This window comes from Megalops cyprinoides, chromosome 3, assembly GCF_013368585.1.
Source record: "Megalops cyprinoides isolate fMegCyp1 chromosome 3, fMegCyp1.pri, whole genome shotgun sequence".
Taxonomy (NCBI): Eukaryota; Metazoa; Chordata; class Actinopteri; order Elopiformes; family Megalopidae; genus Megalops; species Megalops cyprinoides.
The window spans coordinates 14,468,997-14,495,430 of NC_050585.1; the positions used below are offsets into that span (position 1 = coordinate 14,468,997).

Here is a 26,434-nt window from a genome sequence, read left to right on the forward strand (position 1 = left end):
GTGAATGAACCTCTCTAAGGAAAAACAAAAACAAAAAAAAAACCCAAATTGCTTCTTTTGACAGTTTTCATCCTTGAAACTGCAAAAAAAATTTCCTGGGAATTAATGCTCCTCATCCATAGTTTAGTCTCTGGTATCTTTTTCGCACCATTGGCCAATGGCGTTTGGGCCCTGTGGCCAGCAGGGCTTTAAGTGCTTTTTTTTAATAACAAAACCAGACAAGCAGTTTTTTTCTACTCCTCTTTCTCCCACTCAGAAAAGAAAATCTGAAAAATGCCAGATTTCCTGCGACTCTTTGCCAGGCTTGGCCACAGCTACGCAGTCAGGTTACATAGAAATAGAAATCTTGGGCCATCAGGGGGCCTCAGAACTCCCACTCGGACGGCTCCTCACGGCTGGCGGCCTTCTCCAGGCGGTGGATGATGTTGTTGAGGTTGGCGGCTTTCTTCTTGCGCAGGCTGCTGTCCCTGGGGTTCTTGGAGGCGGCAGGCGCCGCCTCAGGGAAAGTGAACAAGCTGCTGATGGCGCCGCCCTGGTGGCCGCTGGTGCCCGCCGCACTGGTCGCCAAGGTGGCGGCATCCTGCGGGGCTGGCGAGCGGGCCGGCGTCCCTGTGCCCCCGTCCTCCTTGGCCTCCTTTTGGTCGGCGCCCTCGGTCTCCGAGATGCCCCCGTACTCCTCCGGCCCCATGCCCCCGCCCGGACGACCCTCCATCGTCCCGTCTGACTCTGTGCCGTCGCAGCTGTCCCCCTCGCCCGCCTTGGCCACCCGCGCCGCGGGGGAACCCCCCTCTCCTGCAGCTGCCTGGATCTCCTCGATGAACAGCTCGCGGCGGATTCTGGACCTGGCACAAAAAGCACAGCGTCAGCAAGCGCTCGGCAGCTCAGCCATCAGCATGAGACCTACTGGCATGTCATATTCTTCTCATCAAAGACAGCTGAGGTTAAAGGAACAAACATAAAGAAACTGGGGGTTGAAAAGAGTTAAACTCAGCCGGCATTTAAAATGTTGCCTCTATACAGACAGAACAGGGACACAGGGCAGAGAGCAATCACCTGTAATTGTGGAACCAGTTGATGACAGTGCTGGTTTTAAGATTGAGCTGGTTGGCCAGCTCCTCAATGGTTTTGGGAGAGGGGTAGGGCTTCTGCTGGTAGGCGCGTTTGAGGGCCTCCTTCTCCTCGGGGGCCAGGACCACGCGGGGCTTCTTCAGATGGTGCTGCTGGTGCTGGGGGCTGCTGCCCTGGCTGAAGTCTCCCCCCGGCAGGCCACTCTCCACCGGCTGGCTCTCGCTCACCGAGCTGTGGCGACGCTTCATGTAGGCTGTAGGAAGGTCAACTTCAAGGTTACACACACATGTGGAGGCCAGCGGAGGTCAAACACAGTACATGGTTACACACGTTTGGCCACTGAAGGTCAGCTGCGTGGTAACAAATATGTGTATACCAGTGGAGGTCAGCTACATGCTTACACACACATAAGCCAGCAGAGGTTTCTCCAGGGAGGAATAGAAAGAAAAAATCCTCAATTTTGTTTTACAACAAATGAAAATTATACCAATGATGCAATATTAACCTAAAGTAATGCATTAAAGTGTTCATCTGTACAAGCGGAAACACAATGGCACAATAAAATCAAGAATGAGGGGGATGTTTCTATGGAGGGATCTTTACACAGCCAGGTGATAGACAAAATAAAAGAAACACCAAACAACATACAAATATTTATTTACTAATAAGGAGTTGGGCCAATCTTTGCCTTCAGAATAGCTTCAATCCTTGATGAAATGCTGCTGTGCAAGTCTGGCACTACTTCTAGAGGGATATTGGACCATTCAGATAATGGATCATACTGGACCTGAAAGCCCTCTGTTCTTTGACAGGAGGTAGATATTTACTCCACACTGTATCTTCCAGTACTTCCCCTAAAGGTTCAATGACGTGTAGATCTGGTGATTGGTGAGACCATGGAAGGTGTTCATGAAACAACCGTTTAGCACTGTGTCTGGGGGTGTTATTGTCTTGCAACATGGGAGCATCTTGAGGAAACAATGTTTGCACCATAGGGTGCACCTGGGCAGCTGGTGCCTGCTCCCTTTGCCATACTTTAACCATACAGAGTAACAGTCGGATGCAATGACTGCCAGAAGACGGTTTCAATACCACAACAGATACACCACCATGATTAACAGTTAGGAACATGCCATGCGGGATGAAGGATTCCTTTGGCTTTCTCCAAACATAAACCTGTCCTGATGCAGGAAAAACAGTAAAAGATGAATCATCAGACCATTTTACTTTCTTCCACTTCCGAGAAGCCCAGGTTTTGTGTTCATTACACCAGGTTATGCATTATTACACAAAGTCCTTGGGTACAAACAGTTTGCGACTGGCAGCCCTACCATAAACACCATCTTTATTTAGCTTATGGTGTACGGTTTTTGTTGTGACTGGGTATGGAGGTGTAGATTCGGTTCTGTTCCGTTCAGGCACCAACAATTCGATCTGTTTCAAAACATGCTAGCATGTTGCTTTAGAAAATCACAGTTAGACTACTGATTTTAAAGTGTCTTTTACAGCAGAAACTTATTGGTAATTTGTGTCGACATTAATATGAAACACATGAGTAGACTCCTCTGTAATTTTGATTTAGTTACTTCCAAATACGAGTCCTTTTCATTTAGTGTTTCCATTATTTTGTCTACCTCCTGTATTTAGTCTCAGCTGAAAAGAAAACACATAACAGGCAATTAGATCCGGGTTCTTATTTTAGTTCAACACATTACAACAATTCTAACTGTGTGCCACTGTAATTAAGGGATAAGCGGCAGAGCAAAACAACATAGCACCACACAGTCCATGGGACTTAAAATATTTTATGGTGCATGCCTTCCCACCAGGGGGCACCATAAATTCACATATGAATTAAAGACACAATAGTTTCCATCCTTTCAGAGAATAAATAATCCTTGTGTGTATTTCTCCACTAAAGGCACCATTTAAATCCTAAACCTGAATCTGAAATACTTCAACATATCATGTCATTCATTTACATGCACTGAAAGTCCTGATATTAAAAACAGACTTGAAAAATTCTGTGTTAAATGAGACCCATTAATAGATGAGCTGGCAGCACATTTCTACTGTGAGGGTAACCACTGGGGCGAAATCTCTCAATTTTTCTCTTAAATTATTTTAGAAATGTAATACAGATAGTTACATTTTGACTTCTCACTATTCAAAATTACCTACAAATTCCTGCTTTAATGAGAAACAAGATCATTTATATGACTGGGCATGTAAAGAACTTCAATACGAAACCATGAAGATCACATCTGCTTTGTGTATATATCAAGTCTTAGAGAGTCTTAGACTATGCCTGGCCAAAGCAGAATCAAATACCTGCTTAAACAAATCACGTCACAAAAATATTTACATTACAAATTTGAAATACTGCCCTGCTTCTTTCCTACCTGAGGGGATTATGTGCTCAAATAGCTTTAATTTCACAAAGAGTGATGATATAAACATTTCAGCTTGGAGACTAAGCATGGTGAACACCCGAGTATACCTTCTGCAAGAAATGTGATTCAACAGGCTAAATTGTAATGACGTATCACTACCAATATCACATTGAGAATGACCAATAATGTCTTTGATATTATAATTGGACATGTATGTTAAGAGTATTAAGATTCAAAAAATGAACATGCCCATGAGCTCTCAGTGTATTTGTCTAATGGAAAAAAAAACATTTTTTGTGCTGCTTTGCAATACAGTCTCCTGGAATGACTGAATCACAGGGACTCGGTCATGCGCGAGTGATGATCTGTCCCTGGTAAAACCTACACGCAGCACTGAATCTGGCTCCTCTGCCGCTCTTTGCTATTTCTGCTTCCCGTTCACCACCCACTGAAGGCTGACAGAGCTAATTACCGCCCTTCCCACGAAAACCCAGCCTCGCCTAACTCCCCTTGTATCGCTGTTCTGTTCCGCGGCCGAGTGCACATTTTCCCCTCAGCCGACGGAGCAGCAGGTTGGCCCTGTCTGAGCAGAGGTCCCTGTCGCCCCTCGGAACCCTGCTGGAAAAGCGCATCCGAGCCGCGCCGGTTACCCATGCTCCCCGGCGGTCCGCCCCCCACCCCTGCGCTTGACTCATAATGAACAAAATTGTCATCCGTACCCAAAAGGACCAGCAATGTCATTTTTAGCCCCAGAGAAGTGTTAAACAGGCCTAATCACTCCAAGAATGTTCACTTAGCTTGCTGAGATATTAAAAAAAAATGAATGCATTGGACTTTAAATAAGCAGGCCCTGGAGAGGCTCCAGCATGTCACATCTGATGAGTGCGCTGACATCTATCTCCCAGATCAATCCAGACAGTGCGGAGGAACGCCTTTTTTTCCAGGAGCCCGGAGAATGTGCAGTTTATTTGCTGCCTCGGGGACGTGTCTGGACCATTGGGAGGGGGGAGGGCAATCAGGGAGGCCCTGTTTGAGCCCTTTTCATTCTATATATGCAGCATTAGAATACAGGAGTGCACAAATCCTTGGCCTTGGCAAAATGGAACAACAGGGCTTGGTCAGTGTGGGAGGAGATTTGTGTACAACAACAGGACGTGCCTTCTCACGGAATCCAGATCTATTTTTTTGCTTTTTTTTTTTGTTTTTGGGGGGGGGGGTGACTGAAATATTTGCCGGAGTGGTTTCATAAATAATTCAGACCACAGACATGTTGTTAATTAAGCTGTGAGTCAAATGCTCTCTTCACACAACAGCCACTTGAAACGGGTTAAGACCGATTTCAGTGAAACCTGCCGAAACTGGTCATAAAAAAGGGTTGCACAGGGAGTTGCCTCCACAGCACAAGGAGAAAGAAGGTGAACTCCAGACAATCAAATGCCTGATTGACATGTACTCTCTGAACCCCGAGGGGAAGAAGTGTGGCCCAAAAAATTTCAAAAATTAAAAAGAAACTTAGATGAATAGACTGGGCCATTTCACTACAAGTCATAAGAGCCTATCTGCAGATGACACCCCCCTCCCCACTCGCTTGGAAAGCTTAACACTGCACCCCATGTACAGCTCACTTTAACTACTTGGAGCAGATTTTATAGCTGAAGTAGCTGACTGCATAGTAAGAATGTGTCTGATAGCTAGCTATGGATTGTGACCGTCAAAATATTCAGAGCTAGTTAGAGTTAGTGAACAAAAACAATAGCTATCTTCTTGGGTAGCTGGCTACTACTGTGAAAACCAACAGTTAACAGACCACACAGCAAGTTCAGCTAGCTATGTCCTCATTGTTGACTTTTTCTATGACCTTAACAAAGTCAGCCAGACACTCGCTACTGCTGAATAACCTACTTCTGTTTATCAGCTTTTCGGAAATTGTTCTGCAAATATACCCACGCTGAGCTTGGGTGGAATAACCTTCATTACAGGGTGAAACCCATGAAAATTGCAGTTAAGCCTGTCTCCAACCCACTCCTGCAGTACGAAATGTATGTGAACAAAAGCTCTAACCACTGGGGTAGTTAGGCCTGGGAATGTATGGGAGGTACTACAATCTTGAAAATGCGCTGACATGCCTATTGGCCTCCACTGTACTTAACTACTGTGGGTATGTGTTGTACTCTAACAGCCAATCATTCGATGAACACACATGTCCTTGTGTTAAACACCACTCTTGGACAGTTGTTTAAGGTCAATTATATTTGTCATTTCTATACATTGTGCAGGGGGAGGGGGAGGAGAGCTGGAGAGGAACACAGCCAACGGCAGCCCTGACAATCCAATAAAGGAAGGAAGGTGTGGAACAGCGAGCGCTGCGTGTGAACGTGAGTGTGTGTGTGCATGTGTATGTGTGTGTGTGTGTAACGTACATGCGTGTGAGGAAGGTCGGCTGAGGGGCTCACCCTTCTTCTCCATCCTCTTCATGTCCATGAGCTTGTCCACGTTTCGGGGGTCACTGAGCCACAGCTGCATGCGCACGAAGGGCTCCCTCCCCTTCAGGCTGAGCTTGTGCCAGGGCTTGGGCCGGGCCAGCAGGTCAGACACCGAGCCCTGCGTCAGGCCCAGGATGGTCTCCCCAAACAGCCGCTGCCCTGCAGGACACAAAGCACACAGGGACACGGCGTGAGCTAACGCTGCAAGAGCAATGGATGGGCACTTCCAGGATCTGAAGAGAGAAACAGGTATTCTGAACATCAGCCTTTTGACTCATGTGGGAAGTGAGAAGATAGACCATTAGTTCACAGGATGTTGTCACCTTCATAAAAAACTACTGCAAACACCTTTCATTAACAGATGGACTCTATTTAAAATTTTATTCCTGCTTGTTTTCAATTTGTACCTGAAACATATGATTAATACGAAAAGATGAGGTCATAAAAGGTTAGAACAGCATTTGATATCATTACTATGGATTAAAAAGCTCACATCTTGAGATTTTGAGTCTGTATTTACAGTAAATTACATCTGAATGACTCAATTAAGCTTGAGAATTACGGGACGTAAACGTCAAGCTGATACTGAGGCACCCCTCATCTCAGGCTATTTCCATTTTCAATGTTCTCAACCAGAAGTGGATTTCTTTAAAGGCTTCAAAGCAGTGAGGAAGCTCTCTGTGCAGTGCCACGCTCCCCGGGGACCGCTCCAGCACGGCTGTGAATCGGCTGTCCGGTCCACTTCGCACAGGTTAACCTCACAGAGAAACCAACCGGAGAGCACAAACACGAGCACCGCTGCACAGAATGAAATGCCAGGGAGAGGGCAAGGGAGAGAGGGAGGGCTGCCGCAGCACTTCAAATGAAGTGCGTCTGTAAGCTGGTCACTGGCGGGTTCGCAGGGCGGCTCATGCTCTGTGCTGAGACTCTGCAGCTCTGAGCTGGAAGGGCTGACATAAATAGTCACTTCTGCTCACATCTGAAAGGGGTGTGCAGGGCTCACACCGGAAAGCGGTGTGCAGGGCTCACATTTGGGACTCCTACATCGGAGGAGGACGGTTGGTACAGGAATCTGAACATCTTAATTTAGATAGTTCTTTATTCAAAACGAACAAAAGCACAAAAAGAAATCCCTGATACTGTATTACACGGAACTCCACTGCACTGAACTTCCTCCGCTCTGTGGGTTGGACTACAAACAGCTTCGAGACTACTCTATTGCTTCAAGAGATACTGGTCTAACGGCTTTTGTTTAATACCTCGTTACTCTTTCATCGGCACTAACAAAAATCGTATTTCTAAACTGGACTAGGAAATTTTTCATTGCCTTTTTTTGTACGAACAAGGTTTCAGAAGTACAGCTTCTCCAATCTGTTAGAAAGGCAATTGAATCTCACCAGCTGCCTCTGTGCCAAGCGAGGCGTGATCAATCACGGCAGTGTTCCTTGCGCCATGTGAACACTACGGTGGCCTTCAAACACCGGTGGCAAATGAGCCCCGGGCCTGACGCGCCGGACGATGTGGCGCACTCGAGTGACGCTCGCTCAAATGACAACCATCCATCAAGCGCGTTGGCTGGTCGGACAGGGCGGAGCTGATAAGGCTCGCCATGGCTGGGGCGGCAAAACCATGTCGGTCACGTAATGACTGCCGAGCTACACCGTGCCCCCTCCCCACCCCGCATCCATAACGCGCGCTTGGCGGGGGGAGTCCGGCTCCAGTCGCCACGGCTACGAGGAGTCTCATTACTCCAGGGCAGTGACAGAGTGGAGGGCCAGTGTAATGGGAAAGCGCCTGTTGGATCTGAGGAGGTGCACTGCCCGTTGCAGCGGAGCGGGCTGGCCTGGCGGTGTGGGCCTGCAGCCTCATTAATCACCACCCTCAGAGCCAGGATGTAGCGGGGGGCTAGTGTCAGGCACTGTCTTTCACTCCAGTCACCTGCTACAGACACAGCCCTGCACACCTCTCCTCTTTAAAATGCCAAGGGGACCTCACTGACACCGTTTGGGACGGCTGTCACCTCAGCCATGCTATGGTGCTCTTGGCTGGTGAATGCAGCACAAGTACAGTAAACTCAAAGGTTGCAAAAGCACAAATCATTCTTGAGTTAGCAACGCTCTTGGTTAAAGTTCAGAGCATGAAAGAGCATTGGATGGAATATTTGTCAAAAGATAAAGCTATTAGGAGTGTGGAGGTGAAAAGGATGGAGACAGAGAGAGGGAGAGGGAGGAGAGAAAAACATCAACAGAAGAAATGGAAGAGAGATAAACAGTGGAGGAAAGACAGAGACAGAAACGAGAAACAGAAAGGAGAGAGAGAAAGACAAAGGCTTGTGGTAGCCAGCCCAGGGCAGTACACTCACCCAGGTTGTTGTCGGTCAGCACCTCCTTGACCTTCTTGGTGATGACGTAGGTGTCCAGCTCGGGGGACATGGCCACCATCTCTTGAATGCTGAGGCCGGAGTGTCCCGGGACAGGCAGGGGCGTGCTCGGCTGGGACTCGGAGGGGTCGCTGGGCTCCGGGGCGGGGGGCTGGGCGGTCGACTCCCCCAGGCTCTTCACCGACTCCTCGGCAGAGCTCAGGGGCGACTCGGGGGCGGGGCTGCAGCTGGCCGAGGTCTTGGGAGTGTTCTCTGTCAACACACATGAGCGAGAGACTGGGGTCAAGGCCAGCATGTGGACCGACATTGCGCTGGACCACTGGCTTAGCGACTCTCACCCTTTCCATGACAACGCTTGCCTTTCAATCCAGCGGAAGACTCAAAATCAAGTAACTAAAACACAAGTGTTGAATAATTCACCGACACGGCATCTTACCCTGCTAAACTCGACTAAAGACACAGTCATCTTATTTTACACCATAGGCTAGGCTACGAGATGATCAATCTCTACAAAAAGCATTCTCGTCATACCATGGTAAACCGGAAGAAATGTGAGCACCATCTCAGAGAGAGAAAGTGAGGGAGAGAGAGAGATGTCAGCGCGAGTTGTTACAGGGACGGAGCTGCTGTGCGTGAGGACGGAAGGTGCTCTGTGAGGCTGGATCAAAGCGGCGCGGCGCCCGACAGCGGGCTGAGCTGACAGAGAGGGCTGATGGATGGGGCGGGCGTGCGCTCCGCCGTGTTTACTGTTCAAACACCGGCGCTGTCATGTAATTGAGGTAAACTCCCACCTAATGTGCGGAGATAAACGCTCCCACCGAGGGGAACGCCGAGCGGTAAACAAACCCACCCCCCACCCGTGCGGGCAGTGACAGTGACGAATACGCCGCGATTACGCTCCCAACAGATGCCAGCTTCCATTAAAGCTGCCAAACCGTGGCAAACCCGACGCAAAACATCACAGGGTAGCCGGGCCCAGGCCGTGGGGTTTGGGTGGATGCGCACAGCCAAAAGGGCCCGGGATCCCCCCCCTTTCCACCTCCTTCACCCCCATGAAGCCATTTTGTGATTTTCAACACGGCCGGATGCCACCACTAAAGGACACGACAGCTGTTGCAAATGGACCGCGAGACTCCTCCCCTGTCTCTACTCACAACCAATCTGATGCCATTCTGGAGTCTCTGCCAGCTCAAAATTCCGCTGTGGGCTGTCATGATGTTCTTCTCTCCCCCCCCCACACATACACCCCGTGTCAGGGGAATCAGTCGGTGCTCTGAGCAGGGGGAGCGACCCGAATCATCGCCTCGCTCAGTGAATATGTCATTTTCACCACCAAAGCGTTCTCCCACCGCGCTGCCTGCCCGACGGCTATGTGACGCCCCATCGCGCGGCCAATCAATTTCCCTTCGAGCCAGACCTCTGCGAGAGGGGTGCTGAGAGAGAGAGAGAGAGAGAGAGAGAGAGAGAGAGAGAGAGAGAGAGAGAGAGAGAGAGAGAGAGAGAGAGAGAGAGAGAGAAAGAAGGAGAGAGAGAGAGAGAGAGAGAGAGAGAGAGAGAGAGAGAGAGAGAGAGAGGGAGAGAGGGAGAGAGAGAGAGAAAGAGGGAGAGAGAGAGAGAGAGAGAGAGAGAGAGAGAGAGAGAGAGAGAGAGAAAGAGGGAGAGAGAGGGAGAGAGAGAGAGAGAGAGAGGGAGAGAGAGGGAGAGAGAGAGAGAGAGAGAGAGAGAGAGAGAAAGAGGGAGAGAGAGAGAGAGAGAGAGAGAGAGAGAGAGAGAGAGAGAGAACACAGGGCGGTAATGACTACTTGTGCAATTCCCCTATGTGTGCAATGCCAGCAGAAGCCTGCAGAGGTGAGACACAGCCTTTCGGTCCTGGCCTGACGAGCCACAGGTGATGCGATGCAGATATATAGCGCCCGCTACTCCAGTCAGCCAGTGAAGAAGCTAATCAGTCTTAAAGTGCCCTAATATGCGCCGAAAAGACCAGATCATTTCCAAACATCTGCAAAGGTCTGAGTGACTCACTGAACCTGAAGCTATTCCAATGTCTACTGTTCCATAATTGTACTCTCTGCAGGAGAAATGTAGCAATGGTACAGCATGCAGCTCTCATAAGTACCATGTCCACTGCGATTTAATTCATGGAACAGGCTGACTTTTAGGAGCGGAACACTTCACAAGGGCTTATCCCGAAGAATGTGACCACCCTCAGCAGCTGACTGGGTTTGCATGCGAGCAGGGTCTGGATTGCTCCAAAATTCTGAAGACATTCATTTTGACATATTCCTACTGAGCTGTTTACATGCATGCAAAATCAAATATTCCATTACAAGCACGCAGATGTTCGGAATAAACTCCAGCGTGAGCACAGACATTCCATCTCTAAGCATGTACTAACAGATGACAGGAACAGAGGATCGTGGCCTTAAATTTGAGGCTTGTACAACGGGCATGACCTACCTCCTCCTAACAATACATCGGGGGACACTACCCCATTTAAAAGAATCTCCTGTCTTCATGCGCCAAATCTTTGCTTGCACAGTGAATACCTATGTATAATGTTGATTATTGCTCAGATACTGTTACTGCACTTGCGATGGAGAAGCACCAACAACAAGCCAACAATGGATTATGGCCAATACACTTACACTTCTGTGACTAATTTTTAAAATTCATATTATATATTTATAACACAAATCACAAACAAAATATAATCCTTCCCCACAGAATGACAGGGACTACCAGCGACTGAAACTATTCCAGAAACAGATGCTCTCCTCATCTCCCCCAGTGCACTGTGGAACCGAGATACAGCCAACGCCATACAGCATGTACAACTGCTAAACCAGGTCCACTGACAGCAGGTGAGAGCGTGGAGAGCCTGCCAGGGCGAAGCGAGCTTCTGTTTTTGGCTGTACTGAGGCCGGCCACCCAGACTCGCCTCCGGTGCGGCGTCACCCCCAGCACATGAGCAGAGCCGGGACAATGTTCAGCTGGATTTACAGAAATGCTAGTGGATCACCAGCAGGAACAGAGCAGGAATATCAACACGCCCTGCCCGTTATGTACAGCATCACTGTGTTCATGCTGCAGACTGGACTCAGTGTTGCCACTGCCAGGTCACAGCAGAATATTTCAGCGGTAATAGAGAATGAGGGTTTGTAAACAGAGGGAGTGATTCTTGTTAGCTGGGCGATTGAGAGCTTTGCTCTGATGCAGGAGAAATTTGGCAAGCCTGCTCTTTTCCTGATGCAGTGCGCTGGGTGAGGCATCACGCCTGTGTGTGTGTGTGTGTGTGTGTGTGTGTGAGACCTCATGTCAGGTCCTCTGCTGGAGCCAGCTGGAGGATAATCGGTCTTGCTCACTGACGGATGTCAGGAGGAGCCACATTAGTAGGGACAGGGCCTCGGGCAGTGTCGAGTGTCCCGCTACACGGTCCCTCCTAAGGGCCAGGGAGAGGGGAGGACAGAGAGAGGGGCGGCCATGGTGGTGAGGCTGGTGGTGCTGGTGGTGTGTGTGTGTGTGTGTGCGCGTGTGTGTGTGCGTGTGTGTACACATGCGCGCATGCGCATGGTGGGGGGTGTGAATTGATAAACATCTAAAAACACAAGAAAATAAGTGGGGATTCAGGAGACCAGAAAAAAATCCTCTGAATATTTTACAAAGGAAATACATTTTTTGTAGGCATGTTTTAGTGAAATTTATAAAAGATACTGCCCTTGCCTCTTCCGTAGTTCATACTGTCATATTGTTATTTCCAGGTTCTGCTGTAAATCCCTAACCCTGAGTCCTCCTCTTGGTGGATTTTATTCATGAGGGACACGATATTCAATCGGCCTGCTCTCCCAGCAGGTGTGGGGCGCAGTATTTGAAGGTAGCAGTTTTGGGTAGGTCAGCCGCTCCATAATTCAGGCACAGCTTTGGGACAGTGGCTGGTGAGACTGGGGGCGGACTACTGATGGAAGCCCCCATGGAGGAAAGCATGAAAGGCAGCTCTAACCTTTCATTAATAACGACATAATGTTTGAATTCCTGTAGCTACCGCTAAAAATACCACTGTATGCAATGTAATGTAATGACCAAGCGCAGACCGATTCCTCTGATGTGTGTGCGTACTGGGCCACTCTGTTCAGCAAAGCCTCCCTCAGTTCCAGCACATTGCCTGACGTTTCCCCAAAGCCTTCCCCAAGGGACTGCTTTTTTCAACCTCCGAAATGTGCAAAGTGGAGCACCGCACTTCTACTAAACTGTACAACTGTTTTCTCAATGTCAGGCATTTACAGCGACAGTTTTACAGGATTAAGCTGGCATAAAAACAATTTCTTAAAAATTCAGTGCCTCATTTTAACAACACGCATGACAAGTCGGAGATGGCTTTCTTTTGCAGTTTATGACTTCTGATGTACGATTAACAGCCAGCTCTGAAGCAAATGTTTGTAATTCTGAATCAAAGCTTGGCAGAGAGCTCTCGCTCTCCCTCTCTCTCTCTCCGTGGTTCCTTCCAACCCGCTCCCCCTCCCCCTCCCTCTCTCTGAGGCCCCCCTGTTTGGCGGGGACTCGCTGGCTGTGGCCCTCAAGTGAGCAGGCAGGGGAGCCGTCACTTGCGATTACGTCCCCGCCGCGCCGGGGGAGACGGCCGGGAGGGAGGCAGTCAGCTCGCATCTCCGACTCGGCCCGCTCGCCGGCTGCTGACATTTTAACTGGCGGCGTGGCGCGAGGGGCGAGCGACGGGAGCGGGGATGACAGGTTGTCCTGTGACACGGTGCCAACGACCCACAGCACAGCCAGGCAGAACCCCCTACCCCCCCGTGGCCAGGGGGTGCAGTGGGGGGGGACCTTTCTGACCCGAGCCTGGTTTCTAAATGGCTGGGAGATAGTGAGAAAGAGGGGGAGAGAGAGAGAGAGAGAGAGAGAGAGAGAGAGAGAGAGAGAGAGAGAGAGAGAGAGAGAGAGAGAGAGAGAAAGGAGAAAGGAGAAAGAAGGGAAAGAAAGAAAGAGGGAACAAGGAAAGGAAAGAGAAAGAAAGACAGAATGAAGAAGAGAGAGAAGGACGTTAGAGAGAGAGGAAACGGGGAAGAGAGAGGAAGAAAGAAAAAAGAGACAAGGAGAGAAAGAAAGAGAATGGAAAGAAACGGAGAGAAAGGAAAGAACCGGAAAGAGAGAGAGGGAGAGATGTGGCGAGAGAGAGAAGGAGAGACTGAAAGAGCCAGAGAGAGACCAGACCATCTGGGCATACAGCTGGTTCTTTCTGCCCGCGTGCACAGGATCGTGAGAAGCGGAAAACTGCAGAACATACTTTACTTTACGTCAAACTATTCTGAGGGTGGAATATCGGGAACGCATGTTTCCCCTTTCCTGGGCGCCAGTAAACCCAGTCCTTTCCATTCCTGTTTAACTTTAAGGGCATTCGGAATGGGCCGTGCTGCACAAACGCGCTAGGACGTCCTTCTGGCGAGGGTGATGGTCACACAACACACGTGTCACCACATGGTTGGCGCCACCACCGTCAACTCTTAACTGTGCTGTGTCACTGGGGACATCTGATGAACAATTACAAGGACTAGAGGGGCCAGAAAACCGATGCCAAACGTTCCCCCCAGAACGGTGGATGCGAATTAGGCATAGCGTCCTAAATTAGCGCTCTCGTCTCATGTGAGCTTCATCCCAGAGCCGGAAGGGCACGCCCACGTTCGGGGGGGAGGATGCATTCCAACAGACGCGGAGACGGAGAGCACAGCACCCGGGGCAGGGGGGGAGGGGTATCAGCTTACGCGCCGCCCCCCCCTCAGGAGAAATCCTTTTAGACAGGGTAGCCACCGCTACCTAATGAGGGTCACCGAGGACGGGCAACGGCAGGCCACTTGCCGCCTGAAACCATCACGTGGAGAGAAGGGCCCGGCGAGCTCTTCTCAACCTCCTGCAAACACGAGACAGGGACAGAAGATGTTCCGTGAGGACAGCGCTCTGCGCTGCTGACTCCAGCGCTCCGAGTCGCACGTGCGCTGCGTTTCTGAAGCTCCCGCCATCCCTCCGACTTGCTCGCATCACCGCGAGCCGAGCCACCACCGCGTCCCGACACAGACACATCACAGGCCGCTAGAGCCTGCCCATTACTGCAGCCGCTCACATAATCTACCGCTCGGCTCATATTCCCGTCGGGCTATCATCTTAAACACATGCCCCCCCCCCCAACGCCCGCCCCCTCCCGGCCACTGTGAGAAGCACGTGTGCACACATTCGCTTCATTTTTAAATGGGACACTCCTGAAAGCCGCTCGGGCACGCCCCGGTCCTGTGTGCCGAGTCCTCTAACAAGTGGCACATTAAAACCATCACAATAACATAATGTCCTTTTAAGTTCCTCTCTCCCCGGCCTGGATTAAGCGTGAAAGGCAGGCTGACATTTGTGTTTCTTTTTAAGCTACAGGCCCATTTAAAAAAAAAAAAAACATTCATTTCCCATCCACATGGCTTTTTTTTTTTTTTTGTTAAAGTCATGACTGTAATCTATATATTGCTCTGCCTAATTTGCGGTAAAAATGATTGAGAAAGGGGCGCTTAATGTAGGACAGGCAGTAAATGCAATTCATCATGCCCGCGCCCGGGCGCCCGCGTCGGGGGCCCCCCGCTCCTATTCATCATGCGATCGGCTGATTATTTGCATATTAATCAGCCGGCGGAGCATGAGTGCGGAGCCGCGCAGCCCAGCGCGCCGCTGTCTGGCAAGGGGAGCTCAGTAATTATCATACATCAGTGTTCTGATGGGGTAATTGATTATAACAGCTCCAGGAGGCCCCGGGGAGAGCCCCGTTAACCCCCCCGCCGACCCCCCTCCCCCGCAGAGCCCCCTCTCCAGCCCGCGAGCTCCGCGATGCCCTAGTGGAGGATCCTCCTTCATAAGACCTTAAAAACTGCGGGGACGGCCCCCCGACAACCATCCCGGTGTATTAGTATTCGGAGGGGCGTGTAGGCGGCGCGCACCTCTGAACACTCTACTTATCTTCATCAGGTTATCGGTTTCACAGCAGCGGAAGCTGGTGCGTAAACATATAAATCTACGATATGGGGACCAGGGCTGGCGGCCCACCTCGTGTTTTGCGGCAGGAGAAGTTAGCGGACCTCCTCCGATGTCACACGTACAGCATGTGAAGTTTCAGCGAAAGCAATCACACATTCGCCCCACTCTGTTCAGGCAATACGGTGCCAGACAGACCTGGCAAATTTAACTGGACAGATATGCCTTTTCATTTTGTGTAACTGCAGTCCATTACCACGGAGACAGGCGAGGCGAAACACACGGCTCTCAGATAAAGCTAATGAAGCGCAAACTTCCCAGGAGGAGCGAACACTTTAATTCTTATGGAAATAGCAGTTGTGCAGCATGGCTGGCGTGCTCTCCTTCTCCCTGTGTTTGGGATGCATTCTGGGGGACTAAGGCTGTCGTGCTCATTACTTTCCTGGAGAACCCCCTTCAGGGACACACCCTGCAACAAGAGTAAGATTTTCTATAGTGGGTAAGCTGGTTACCTTGTAAAGGTTGAAAGGCAAGTCTTGTTTTCTTCCACCATCTGAACTAATTTGTGGAAAAGTGTTTAGTAATGTTTACATTGTGGTTTGAATATTGCATCAAAATTGCTGCTGATTGTTTAAAAATGTATGAAGGCACATGTATATTCTCTCAAGGTAAGTACTGTATTGGCAGCATCAAAGTAACAATTGTATTGGTACTGTCATCTGTTTTCAGATCTACATGGCAAGACTGATGCTGTACTTTTAAAGAAATGAGACACAAAGGAATATTTTTTTTTATTTTACGGTCATATCGTGTGAACCATGATAAAGGTAAGTTTAGGTAACTTATCCCAAGCCAGTTTCCATAAACCCCAGCTATACCCACTGTATTTTCAGTAAGTGAACAACTTCTGTATTTTCACCTTTACACACGCTCAATCCACTGAGCTGCGCTTCTCTTGTGCTAACAGATGTGTACGCATGGTATGATTAGAACCAGTTAACCTTGTGCCTGCGCGGGACTGGGTACATGTTGTTCTGCTTAGGCTTGGCACCTGTTTTCATTGCTTGGACCTGTAAAGACCTCTAATTCCGTGTGACCCAGACATGCACGCGCACACACGCGCACACACACGCACACACGCGCGCGCACACACTCACTCACACACCCTTCAGTGTGCTGTAAAACATTCTGCCACAGACCTGAAACAATCAGCCAGCTGAAGTTGGCTCCGATGCGCTCCTCCTCTCTCTCTCTCTGAATGCGCAACAATCGGCCTTTCATGAGCACCGTGGCAGTGGCCCTGGCCATGTGTCACAGCCGTGGCCTGATAGCTGCTCGTCAGTTCAGCGCTTGCTACACGCTCCGTGCTTTCATTAGAGTGCTATAATTAGCGCTCGGGCCAGCGACCCGGCAGTCAGCCAGGCTCCGGGCGGCCGAGACCCGGGGACAAGGGCAGGGATCTGCATGCCGAAAGCCCCTTCTTCACAGCTACTGTGTTACTGGAACAATGCTAATCTAATCTAGTTGTGAAATGCATCCCGGCTCGCCTGCGCTTCACCCAGGTTCAGAGCTAGGAATGGCCCATAATCATCAGAATGATGGTAAATGATGTGAAGAAGGGAGGGCAAACGAGGCAGCCAATGATAATGCAGGGGCCTGAGGGAGTGTGGGTAAGCATGGGGCGGAGCCTCTCATTGCCGACCGAATGGAAAGAAGGCAGGGGCACCAGCACCTGAACCAAAGGTTCTGAGCTTAATACGTTTTCATGTGTCTTCTGCAAGAACATGTTGAAACAACACAGCTGGAGACTTGTTTTTAGGTAAGATTACTGGGAGCTTACCCCCAGTCTCTCCTCCTTGCCACTGAGATCTAACATCCACCATTACATGCAGTTTTATGGGCCTGAGGGACCTTGCATTATTCTGAATCATCAGGGCCCTCATGGTCACTGGTCACCCTCCTGTCAGCCTGTCGTCCTTGCTTACCCCTTATCAATGCTATGACACTCTCAACAAGCACAGCACTACAACATCCACAAGGCAACTCCTACACCGTAAGCAGCAGCACTGCAGGACTCTGGCTGTATCAACAGAACTAGTTAAACACATGTATGCTATCCAATCAGTGCAATGACACACCATATCGGGTGGTGCTGGTAAGGTGTTTGGGTACACTGCAGTTGTGTGGTTTCGTTGCTGATTTCATGTGGTTTCAGTGCATGGTTGTGTGTGGTTGAAATGCTGGTTGCATACGGATGAGGTTGTGGTTGAGGTGCTGCTTTCTGTGGGTGAGGTTGCTGGCTGTGTGTGGTTGAGGAGATGGCTGTGTGTGGTGAGGTTGCTGGCTGTGTGTGGGTGAGGAGCTGAGTGTGTGTGGGTGAGATTGTGGCTGTGTGTGTGTGAGGTTGCTGGCTGTGTGTGGGTGAGGAGCTGACTGTGTGTGGGTGAGATTGTGGCTGTGTGTGGGTGAGATTGTGGCTGTGTGTGTGTGAGGTTGCTGGCTGTGTGTGGGTGAGGAGCTGGCTATGTGTGGGTGAGGTTGCTGGCTGTGTGTGGGTGAGGATTTGGCTGTGTGTGGGTGAGGAGCTGGCTATGTGTGGGTGAGATTGTGGCTGTGTGTGGGTGAGGATTTGGCTGTGTGTGGGTGAGGAGCTGGCTATGTGTGGGTGAGATTGTGGCTGTGTGTGGGTGAGGATTTGGCTGTGTGTGGATGAGGAGCTGGCTATGTGTGGGTGAGGATTTGGCTGTGTGTGGGTGAGGTTGCTGGCTGTGTGTGGGTGAGGTGCTGGTTGTGTGTGGGTGAGGAGCTGGCTATGTGTGGGTGAGGATTTGGCTGTGTGTGGGTGAGGTTGCTGGCTGTGTGTGGGTGAGGTGCTGGTTGTGTGTGGGTGAGATTGTGGCTGTGTGTGGGTGAGGATTTGGCTGTGTGTGGGTGAGGTTGCTGGCTGTGTGTGGGTGAGGTGCTGGTTGTGTGTGGGTGAGATTGTGGCTGTGTGTGGGTGAGGATTTGGCTGTGTGTGCGTGAGGTTGCTGGCTGTGTGTGGGTGAGGTGCTGGTTGTGTGTGGGTGAGATTGTGGCTGTGTGTGGGTGAGGATTTGGCTGTGTGTGGGTGAGGTTGCTGGCTGTGTGTGGGTGAGGTGCTGGTTGTGTGTGGGTGAGGAGCTGGCTATGTGTGGGTGAGGTTGCTGGCTGTGTGTGCGTGAGGTTGCTGGCTGTGTGTGGGTGAGGTGCTGGTTGTGTGTGGGTGAGGTGGTTTCAGTACCTTGCGGCTGGCCCTGGAGGGGCAGCACATTCTGGCCCAGCTCTCCGTTCAGCCACAGTTGCATGCGAATGAAAGGCTCCCGGCCCTTCTGGGTCAGCTTGCTCCAGGGCTTCGGCCGGGACAGCATATCGCTCACGCTCCCCTGAGACAGACCCAGCACCTGCAACACAAACCACACACACAGAGGAAATGAGAGCTTATCTACAGCAAACAGGACATGAATACATGCACAACAGCAACAGGTGGAGTGATGGAAGTAGCACACCTTCAGTGCAGGGTCACCAACAGCTTGGATCCATAAGAAAGAAACACGCAGATACACAACGGCAAAGGAAAGGTCTTTCAAAGCCACTGAGATTTGAACTCCATATCGCCCACCTATCATTAGCCAAAAGCCTTGGCAGTTCTTTCAAATAAGGGGAAAGAATAGGGTCCGCCTTCTCCAAGGGGTTTAAATGAAAGCAGATTACCAATTACTGCATCAGTACAACAAAGCTCACTTGAAAAATTAATTTCAGCCCCAAATCTCTGCACAACATGAATGTCTTTTTCCCTAATGCGTTTAAGAGGTTAGCAAATCTTTACAAAAATGATTTGCTTTTAGCGCACACAGAATTTTATAAGCGTTTTCTGTTGGTGCAATCATATTTTGGCCGGCTGATGGTGTGTATGATGAAATTAACGAGCTGTCTGCTGACAGAGGACCAGTCTTATTTGGTGGATATGAAGGATTTAAACTGACAATGGAGAGCTTGTGAACCCCAGCGTGGAGGCCATGCAGGCCTGTCAATCTCGTTTTATTGAGACGGCCGCTGGAAGCTGGAAGGAAACGAGGAGGAGGGCCGGGGGTGGGGGTTTGGGGGGGGTAGTGGAGCACATGCTCCTCCAGGGGTCAAAGTTCAGATGGGATGGAGGTGCTGATCTTGGCAAGAGGTCAGCAGGAAAGAGAGGATGATACCTCATTTGAGGAGGAAGGAGGTGGGGGAGTATAACGGATCTCTTCCAAAAAAGCCTTCTAAGGCCAGACACGCTCCCTCCAGGACTTAGGGAGGGAATCAAAAACCAGCTAAGGAAAAAAGCAAAGCAGCCAGACGCTGCTAAGACCGCCCGTCCCTCGACAAAGCGCTGGTGTAACGAAGGCAGAGCATGACCGCCGGCGTGTTTACGCGATATTTCAGGCTGGTCGCTTGTTTTATGCAGTTACTCCTGAGCCGGTTACACAGGCTGAGCCAGAGAGAGGACTGGCTGCATTTTTTCTGGGGGGATGGTGGGGCGGGGGGGTGGTGGAGTTGGGGGTGGAATGAGGCACGCTGCAGACCTTTTCGCCGAAGATGCGCTGGCAGATGCCGTTCTTGGCCAGCTTGTCCTTGACCTGCTGCGTGAGCTCGACGGTGTCCACCTCCTGGTACATGTAGACCTCGTACTGTTCGGGCGTGAGCGGGGCCACCGCGGGCTTGGCGGGCTTAGCCAGCGGCAGCAGCGGCGAGGAGGGCAGGGGGCTGCTCTGGGGGGTCTCGCTGCCGCTGGGGGCCTGCAGGCTCAGCTCCGAGCCCTGCGAATAGGGAGACTCGGCGCTCGGCCACTCCTTCCAGTAGTCCAGGGAGGAGGTGGAGGCGGAGGAGGAGGGGCCGGCCAGGGAGCTGGCGAGCCGGGGAGGCTTCTGGCACAGAGACACAGAGAGGCACAGTCAGTCAAGGCCGGCCCGCCAGCCTGCTACAAGCAGGGGGGCAGAGGGGCGCTCCCACAAGGGGGCGGGGAGCGGTGGGGCGGGGGGCTATTACAGCTAGCGCATCGACTGTGATATGAGGCAGCGTGGGAGTGACAGCGGGGGGGCAGAGATGTGATTTCGGTGCCCAATCCTCTGAGCAGCGTTCGTTCTGCGCGCTGATAGCTATGGTATTCAACATATCTGATCGAGACACCATGAAGACTGTCTCCACTGTTGTTTTGCAAACCCAGTCTGGGTTGTGGAAGATGGGACATCACGCAACAAGAGGACGATCAGTTTTAAACTCTGATTTGGGTGCTGGAGAAATGGAAGATATTGCACGCAGAAAAAAAGAAACCTAAACGTCATCTTCCATCCTGTTTTCTTTTCTTTTTTTTTTTTTTTTAAGGAATGTTCCTTACCAAATGCATCTATGCTGAAACATGCAATATTAATGTCAACAACATTCATCATTTTAAAATTCTCTTTCTGAAAGAGGCTGCCAAAACTAATTTCTGTAAAACCCCTGTTCAATGACCGCAGGCACAAATTCATGTACAGAATTTCAAATCTCAGTCATTTAAACAGAGCGTAATGACTCAAGGAAAGAAGAGGACAAATATAAACATCACGCTGCACAATCCCATTGCTGTAAGTTAGAAATGAACAATCCATGCGCTGCATTCACATGAGGGTTTTAGGACAGAGAAGGACAGAAAGCCCAGGTTTAGGGAGTCAGGGAGGCAGACCTGCAGGGATAGAGGCGTTTACCTCCTTAGTGTCCTCCTGGCTGCGGCTCTCCTCGGCCATCGCCGTGGAGACGGAGCGCCGGTCCGGGTGCGAGTGCATGGTGCTCCACCACTGGTCCCTCCAGGAGCTCCCTCCCCGGGGCCCGTCGGCGTTTCGGCCATGCTTGTGGCCCCCCTCGGCCGCGCCCTCGGAGAGGGGCGACTCGCCGCTCTCCTTCTTGACCCCGGCGGAGTGGAAGTCGAGGAGCGGGGAGAGCGAGGAGGAGGACGAGGAGAGTGGCGGCTTCTTCAGGGACAGGGCCAGCGGGGAGTAGGCGGGGATGGCGGTCATGGGGGAGGAGCTGAGCAGCTTGGGGGACAGCAGGGAGAGGTCGGCCTGCGACATGGAGGAGGCCTTCAGGATGGGCTCCAGCGCCGCCTGCTGGGCCTCCATCTCGCGCCGCGCCTGCTCCAGGATCGAGCGGATGGCGTCGTCCGAGCTGCCGCCGCCGCCGACACCCCCGCCCCCGCTGGAGGAGGGAGGGGGCTGGGAGGGTTCAGCTGAGGGGGGGAAGTAGAGGGAACAGCCTTTAGAGGAAGAACCTGCTGGACTTCCATCCAAACCCTTGCTGCGCTGTACACTACACCACACTATCCCACCGCACCACAGGGTGTTTACCATACTGAGTCGATTAGACGTTCAAATCCACCACTGGCAAAGACAAGCGTGTGCATTACAGTGCAGGTCAGTACCATAAATAACAGCAGGAAAGAAAGAGTTTTGGAAGGGGAAAAATGTATTCTACCATGTCTCCATTCTCCAACACAAAACATGCACCCGCTAAGCTGCGTGACATTTTCGCCAGCACATCCAGACACGCAGGGATCCCAGCCTGCACTACCCTGCATTATTCCTGTCTGTGCTCCCCTGTGTTACACTATGCACTCATGCAACCAGCACCAATCTCCCGAGGTCCGCCCACCGCCTCATTGTCTGGATTATGCAGAAGGCATTCTTTAAGGTCTGAGGCCAGTTCACTCCCTATGGGTTTGGACAATGTATCCACTATCGCTCCTTGTCTCCAGAGTCACATGAATAAATTGTCCCCGTTTTCTTCATGCGATGCCAGCACAACAGTGAGCTTCTGTTGTCTTTCCAAGTTTTTGCTCTCCTGGTGTGAGGTGTACTGGTACTCAGAGTAAGCTTGTGCTCAGTGTCTCTGTCCCACGCCATCTGTACCGTGTGTTGCGGTGGCTGGCTGATGTTATCCAGTTCTTAATAAACTTTGTTTCCTTTAGGGGACTCACTTGTATATTTCCACTTAAACCAGTCTCAACTACTGTCACTTCAGGGGTATAAATGTGCAGATAAACCTAACAATATCTGTTGGTAGGTGGTAAGTGTCAATGTTAAACAAAATGAACCTAAAAGAGTGAACATAAAAATATTTCACCACAATCTAAATAACAAAAAAAGACACAAATAAGCCTGTAAATATGACTGAAAAAATGACTATTAAACCCATTCAAAACAAACTCTGTAAGAAATGTACTTAAGGGAGAGTCTGTATTTGGTGCTGAACTGAGGGACATTAGGGAACTATGCACCATGTATATGCAATGAGTATACAACATGCAAAATACATGTATGTGCATGCTGCAATCAGTTTGTGTCTCTCTTCCTACACAATGAGAGTTTAAGCCTGCCAATTTTTAAATAAGCCACCTTTTTCAGAAACTCGCCAATTGGCTAACATTACTAGTCAGAGCACATGCTGAACTCTACAGAATGGGGCCGGAAGGAGCTCTGCTGAAAGTACCCTGTGGCGAGTCTACAGTTAGACAGAGAGAGGGTTGAGAGAGAGCAGACACCCACCGGCTTTCTGAACCTGCAGCTCCCGTTTGGCCTGCTCCAGAATGGACTTGATGGCTTCGTCGGAGCCGCTCTCTGGAGTGCGGATCCTGGTGGTGATGTTACCTGCAGGAGAGGGGGAGGGGGAAGGTGAGGGAGGGGTCAGAGCACTGCGGCCGAGAGGAGAGAAAGGGCGAGAGGCGAACGGGAGGCGAACAGGAGGCGCTAAGCCTCCTCGCACCGGAATTAAAAAACGCTTTCACAACTCTCAGGAAACTGCCAAACACCGGATCCTTGGAGCAGCCAGGGTATAAAGAGCAGATAAAATCACTTCAGATTCTCATTCAATTCAGTGTTTTCCCATCCGTCAAAGGATCTACAGCCGCTTCCTGTCTTTTGTGTGCCTCTATTGATTTCGATTTACCTAATCTTTGCGGCTGTAAAATATTTAGCTGTGGAGGGATTCACGATGGGGGTGGTAGTCTTCTCTGAATATCAATGGATCTCAGACTTGTATCAAAGCCTACTTCACATGTTGGAAAAGGACATTCTAAAACAAAGGACTGAAGCTGAACTGAACTTGAACCAAAGTGTGCTTTGGTACTCAGGGCCAAGACAAGACACCTGGAACGACCGCCGCTCACAACAGCGCGAGCTAAATCACTGGAACCGGCACAATTTACAATACAAAACGGAGCGGTTAATCTCTCAGAGGGAAGAGAACGAGGCCGCAGATGTGCCTCATTAATACTCACACGCGCAACGGAAAACAGACTTAGCGATTGATTGATTAAAAAAGACTGTACTTGGAAAAGGTTCAGAGTAAAAAATCTAATCTGTATTTTGAGTATAATAAGAGCAGGTGACTGAGAGAAAAGGCACAAACTGTCCTTCACCTCCTTCATCCTGCTACTCTCCACACTCGGGGCAAATGCAGGGGAGGGCTCAAGCTAGAGGCAGGCCTTGCGCTCATGTTAGCATCCTAGCATATCCACCAGCACCAGCGCCTGTGACTCCACGCTGGACCAGGGGGTCCGCATGGGTTCAGGCGTCCAGCCATCCCCAACAGGGTGCTTATGAGGCACTTACAGCCACCTGCTCTAGCAAAGCTGCTTTACACTGTCCAGCACGTTCACAGATCATTCACAAATCCGAGACGCAAAAATGCACTGGGAGCTACAATTTGGGACCTTTTTTTTCCTCCTGAAATTTGTTAACGCCTAAAATTTGTTCCGCAAAGGTACACGTGCGGGTCTTTCGTATGGTGTCACTCTGGGATTAGGTCAACCAAGGTGGGGGTGACAACTGACGGTGTAGCCGCGTGTTTGCCCCCGACCCCACCCCCACCTTTCCCTGTTTTTCATCAGACTCCAGGCCAGAAGGAAGGAGAGGAGCAGGCAAGCTCAGACAACATCGACACCATCGACAACAACTCCATCACACTCCAACCACGATAGTGAAGGCAGAAGAACAGACCTGGCCGCGAGGTGCCGTCCGAGCCGGTTCTTCGCTTCGGAACCTCCTGAAACACTCTGTTCAGGTTCTGGCCTGGGTTCTCTGTTGAAAAACAAGCGGCGACAGATAAAAAAGGGATGAGTGTGAGGCGCTGGACTCCTGCGCGGAGAGAGTGGCGCCGGCGCCCATGCTGTGTGTCACAGCTGCTGCGTTCACAGAGGTCTCCACTCAACCCGGTGTGTCACCGTACGCGGGGATATCGCCTCCCCCCCTGCAGGGCCGACTGGCGTGCTACATCACCCTCACAACTACAGCAAAAAAAGTGCGCATCACACACTTAGAGAGAACTCAGACAACAGTAAAACTAACTGCCCAGGGAGTGGGGATGAAACTAGCCTTTCTGGCTGATTTTGGCACACTTACGGAAATGCTGACTAATGTGCGCTGTCCCTGTCAAATAAACCCAATAAAGTCCAGTAAAGCTGGCGCTGTATCGGCTCGATTCTCTTTCGGACAACGTGAAAGGCACTACCTTCAAGCACCCGTCTTTAAGGGGATAACAGAAAGGGCCACACAGAACTGCAGAAAACAGGCCCATCCACCCGACCAGGGAAAGCAAGCTGATCCACAGTTTCTCCCACAGGCATTCTCCATCTGCACCCAGCCTGTCAATGGCGGATTTAGCGGCACTCTGCGTGGGAGCTCAAGCTCCTGGAGGTGATGCAAAGCACAGCAGAAATGCGCTGTTTCGAGGGGGCGACAGAGCTTATAGTCACGGCCTAAACCTACTCCTTGCCCTTCAGACACACACTGTAATATCAACACAAGCTTCCGCTGCCACTCGACTGCTCCCTCCATCCATTCATACCCGCACACCTGCCTGTTCCAGATGGGGCTCTCTGATCAGATCCGCCTGATAATGCCCCATGCCTTCTCAAAGGCTTCAAGGACAAATGTAAGATTTTCAATGAATGTTTTCATAGATGAAAGACGTAAACTTGCAGCTGGGCTACTATAAAGATGAGATACTTTTTCGGACACGTTAAGTGCTTGTGCATGCTCCCAGCAGCAAGAAACAAGTCTTTGATTACTTCCGATAGCATGCGTACTGTAGGAGTCAATGAGCAAGCCTGTTTGTTGTTTGCAAAATCAACACGCTGACAGTGCTAGACCTAACGGTGACACTAAGCTTGCGAATTAGCAAGAAAGAAGCATCCATTTTCACATCTAACCGCTTTACATGACCTTCCCATGACATCCCAGGATGAAAATATCTTCTAGGATTAACAGCGACTGCGGGAACCCTGTCCACAATGACAGGGATTTCCAAAATCACTGAAATTTGAGAGTAGCTGGATTGTGGGGGTGTTTTTGAGAACATTAGTCACTATTGTGGATTTGAACTGTACGCAGAGCGCACTGTTCTTATTTCACCCTCCGGTTCGCGGAGGAAACCCGAGCAGGCAGCAGGTTTGGGGCAGGAGGCCAGGCTGCCCTCTTGGAGCGGCTCCAAACAAGGCGAAACAGACAGGGACGGGACAGACGAAACCCGCATTCCTCTGCTCCAAGCGCCTTTTAGCGCCGCGCTACAACGTTTCGCGGACAGCGTCCGGCTAATTTATTTCCTCCCGGCTGCCAAGCCGGGCTCGGCCGTGTAATTGGGACAGACGAGACTCCAGAAGCGAGGCTGACCACACGTCACCCTCGTTCTCGTCACACTCAGCGGCGTGCCGCGAGAGGCAAGCTCTCCAAACTCGGGGGAGGCGGGGTGGGGAGGGGGTTAGTCTGTCCTTTTTTTCAAAGCTACTTCCAGTGGGAAAGCAAGGCGAGCGGAACACCGCGCCCGCTTGAGAACCCCGGCGCTGCGCATTCTCAAATCGGTTTCAAATTCCGCGTAATAGGTAGTGGAAGTGCCTCCATTAGTCATGCATCTCTCCTGGTGATAGATTGCGCTGCGGACGACGCCCGCCCCGGGAATGGAATGCGAGGCCGCGGAGCCTCTCTCGACTGCAAATGGGCAGAGAATCGCAGCCTGTCTGCTCGCATTCCCCTGAGCGCGCCGGTCAATGCCAACGTGCTTGTGTTCAGAAACGC

General features: G+C 50.7%; 1 protein-coding gene across 1 annotated transcript in view; it reads right to left on the bottom strand.

Annotated features, from left to right (window-relative positions):
• Nucleotides 1-364: 364 nt before the first annotated feature.
• The window catches only part of cux1a (cut-like homeobox 1a), a 152,318-nt gene continuing 126,248 nt past the window's right edge, over nt 365-26,434 (bottom strand). Inside the window, exons 16-24 of the mRNA XM_036525813.1 lie at nt 24,362-24,442; nt 22,910-23,011; nt 21,077-21,594; nt 19,916-20,257; nt 18,598-18,757; nt 8,307-8,576; nt 5,915-6,103; nt 1,054-1,321; nt 365-842 (exon numbers count right to left, since the gene is read on the bottom strand). Coding sequence (XP_036381706.1) covers nt 365-842; nt 1,054-1,321; nt 5,915-6,103; nt 8,307-8,576; nt 18,598-18,757; nt 19,916-20,257; nt 21,077-21,594; nt 22,910-23,011; nt 24,362-24,442 — 2,408 coding nt within the window. The remainder of the gene's footprint in view (nt 843-1,053; nt 1,322-5,914; nt 6,104-8,306; nt 8,577-18,597; nt 18,758-19,915; nt 20,258-21,076; nt 21,595-22,909; nt 23,012-24,361; nt 24,443-26,434) is intronic.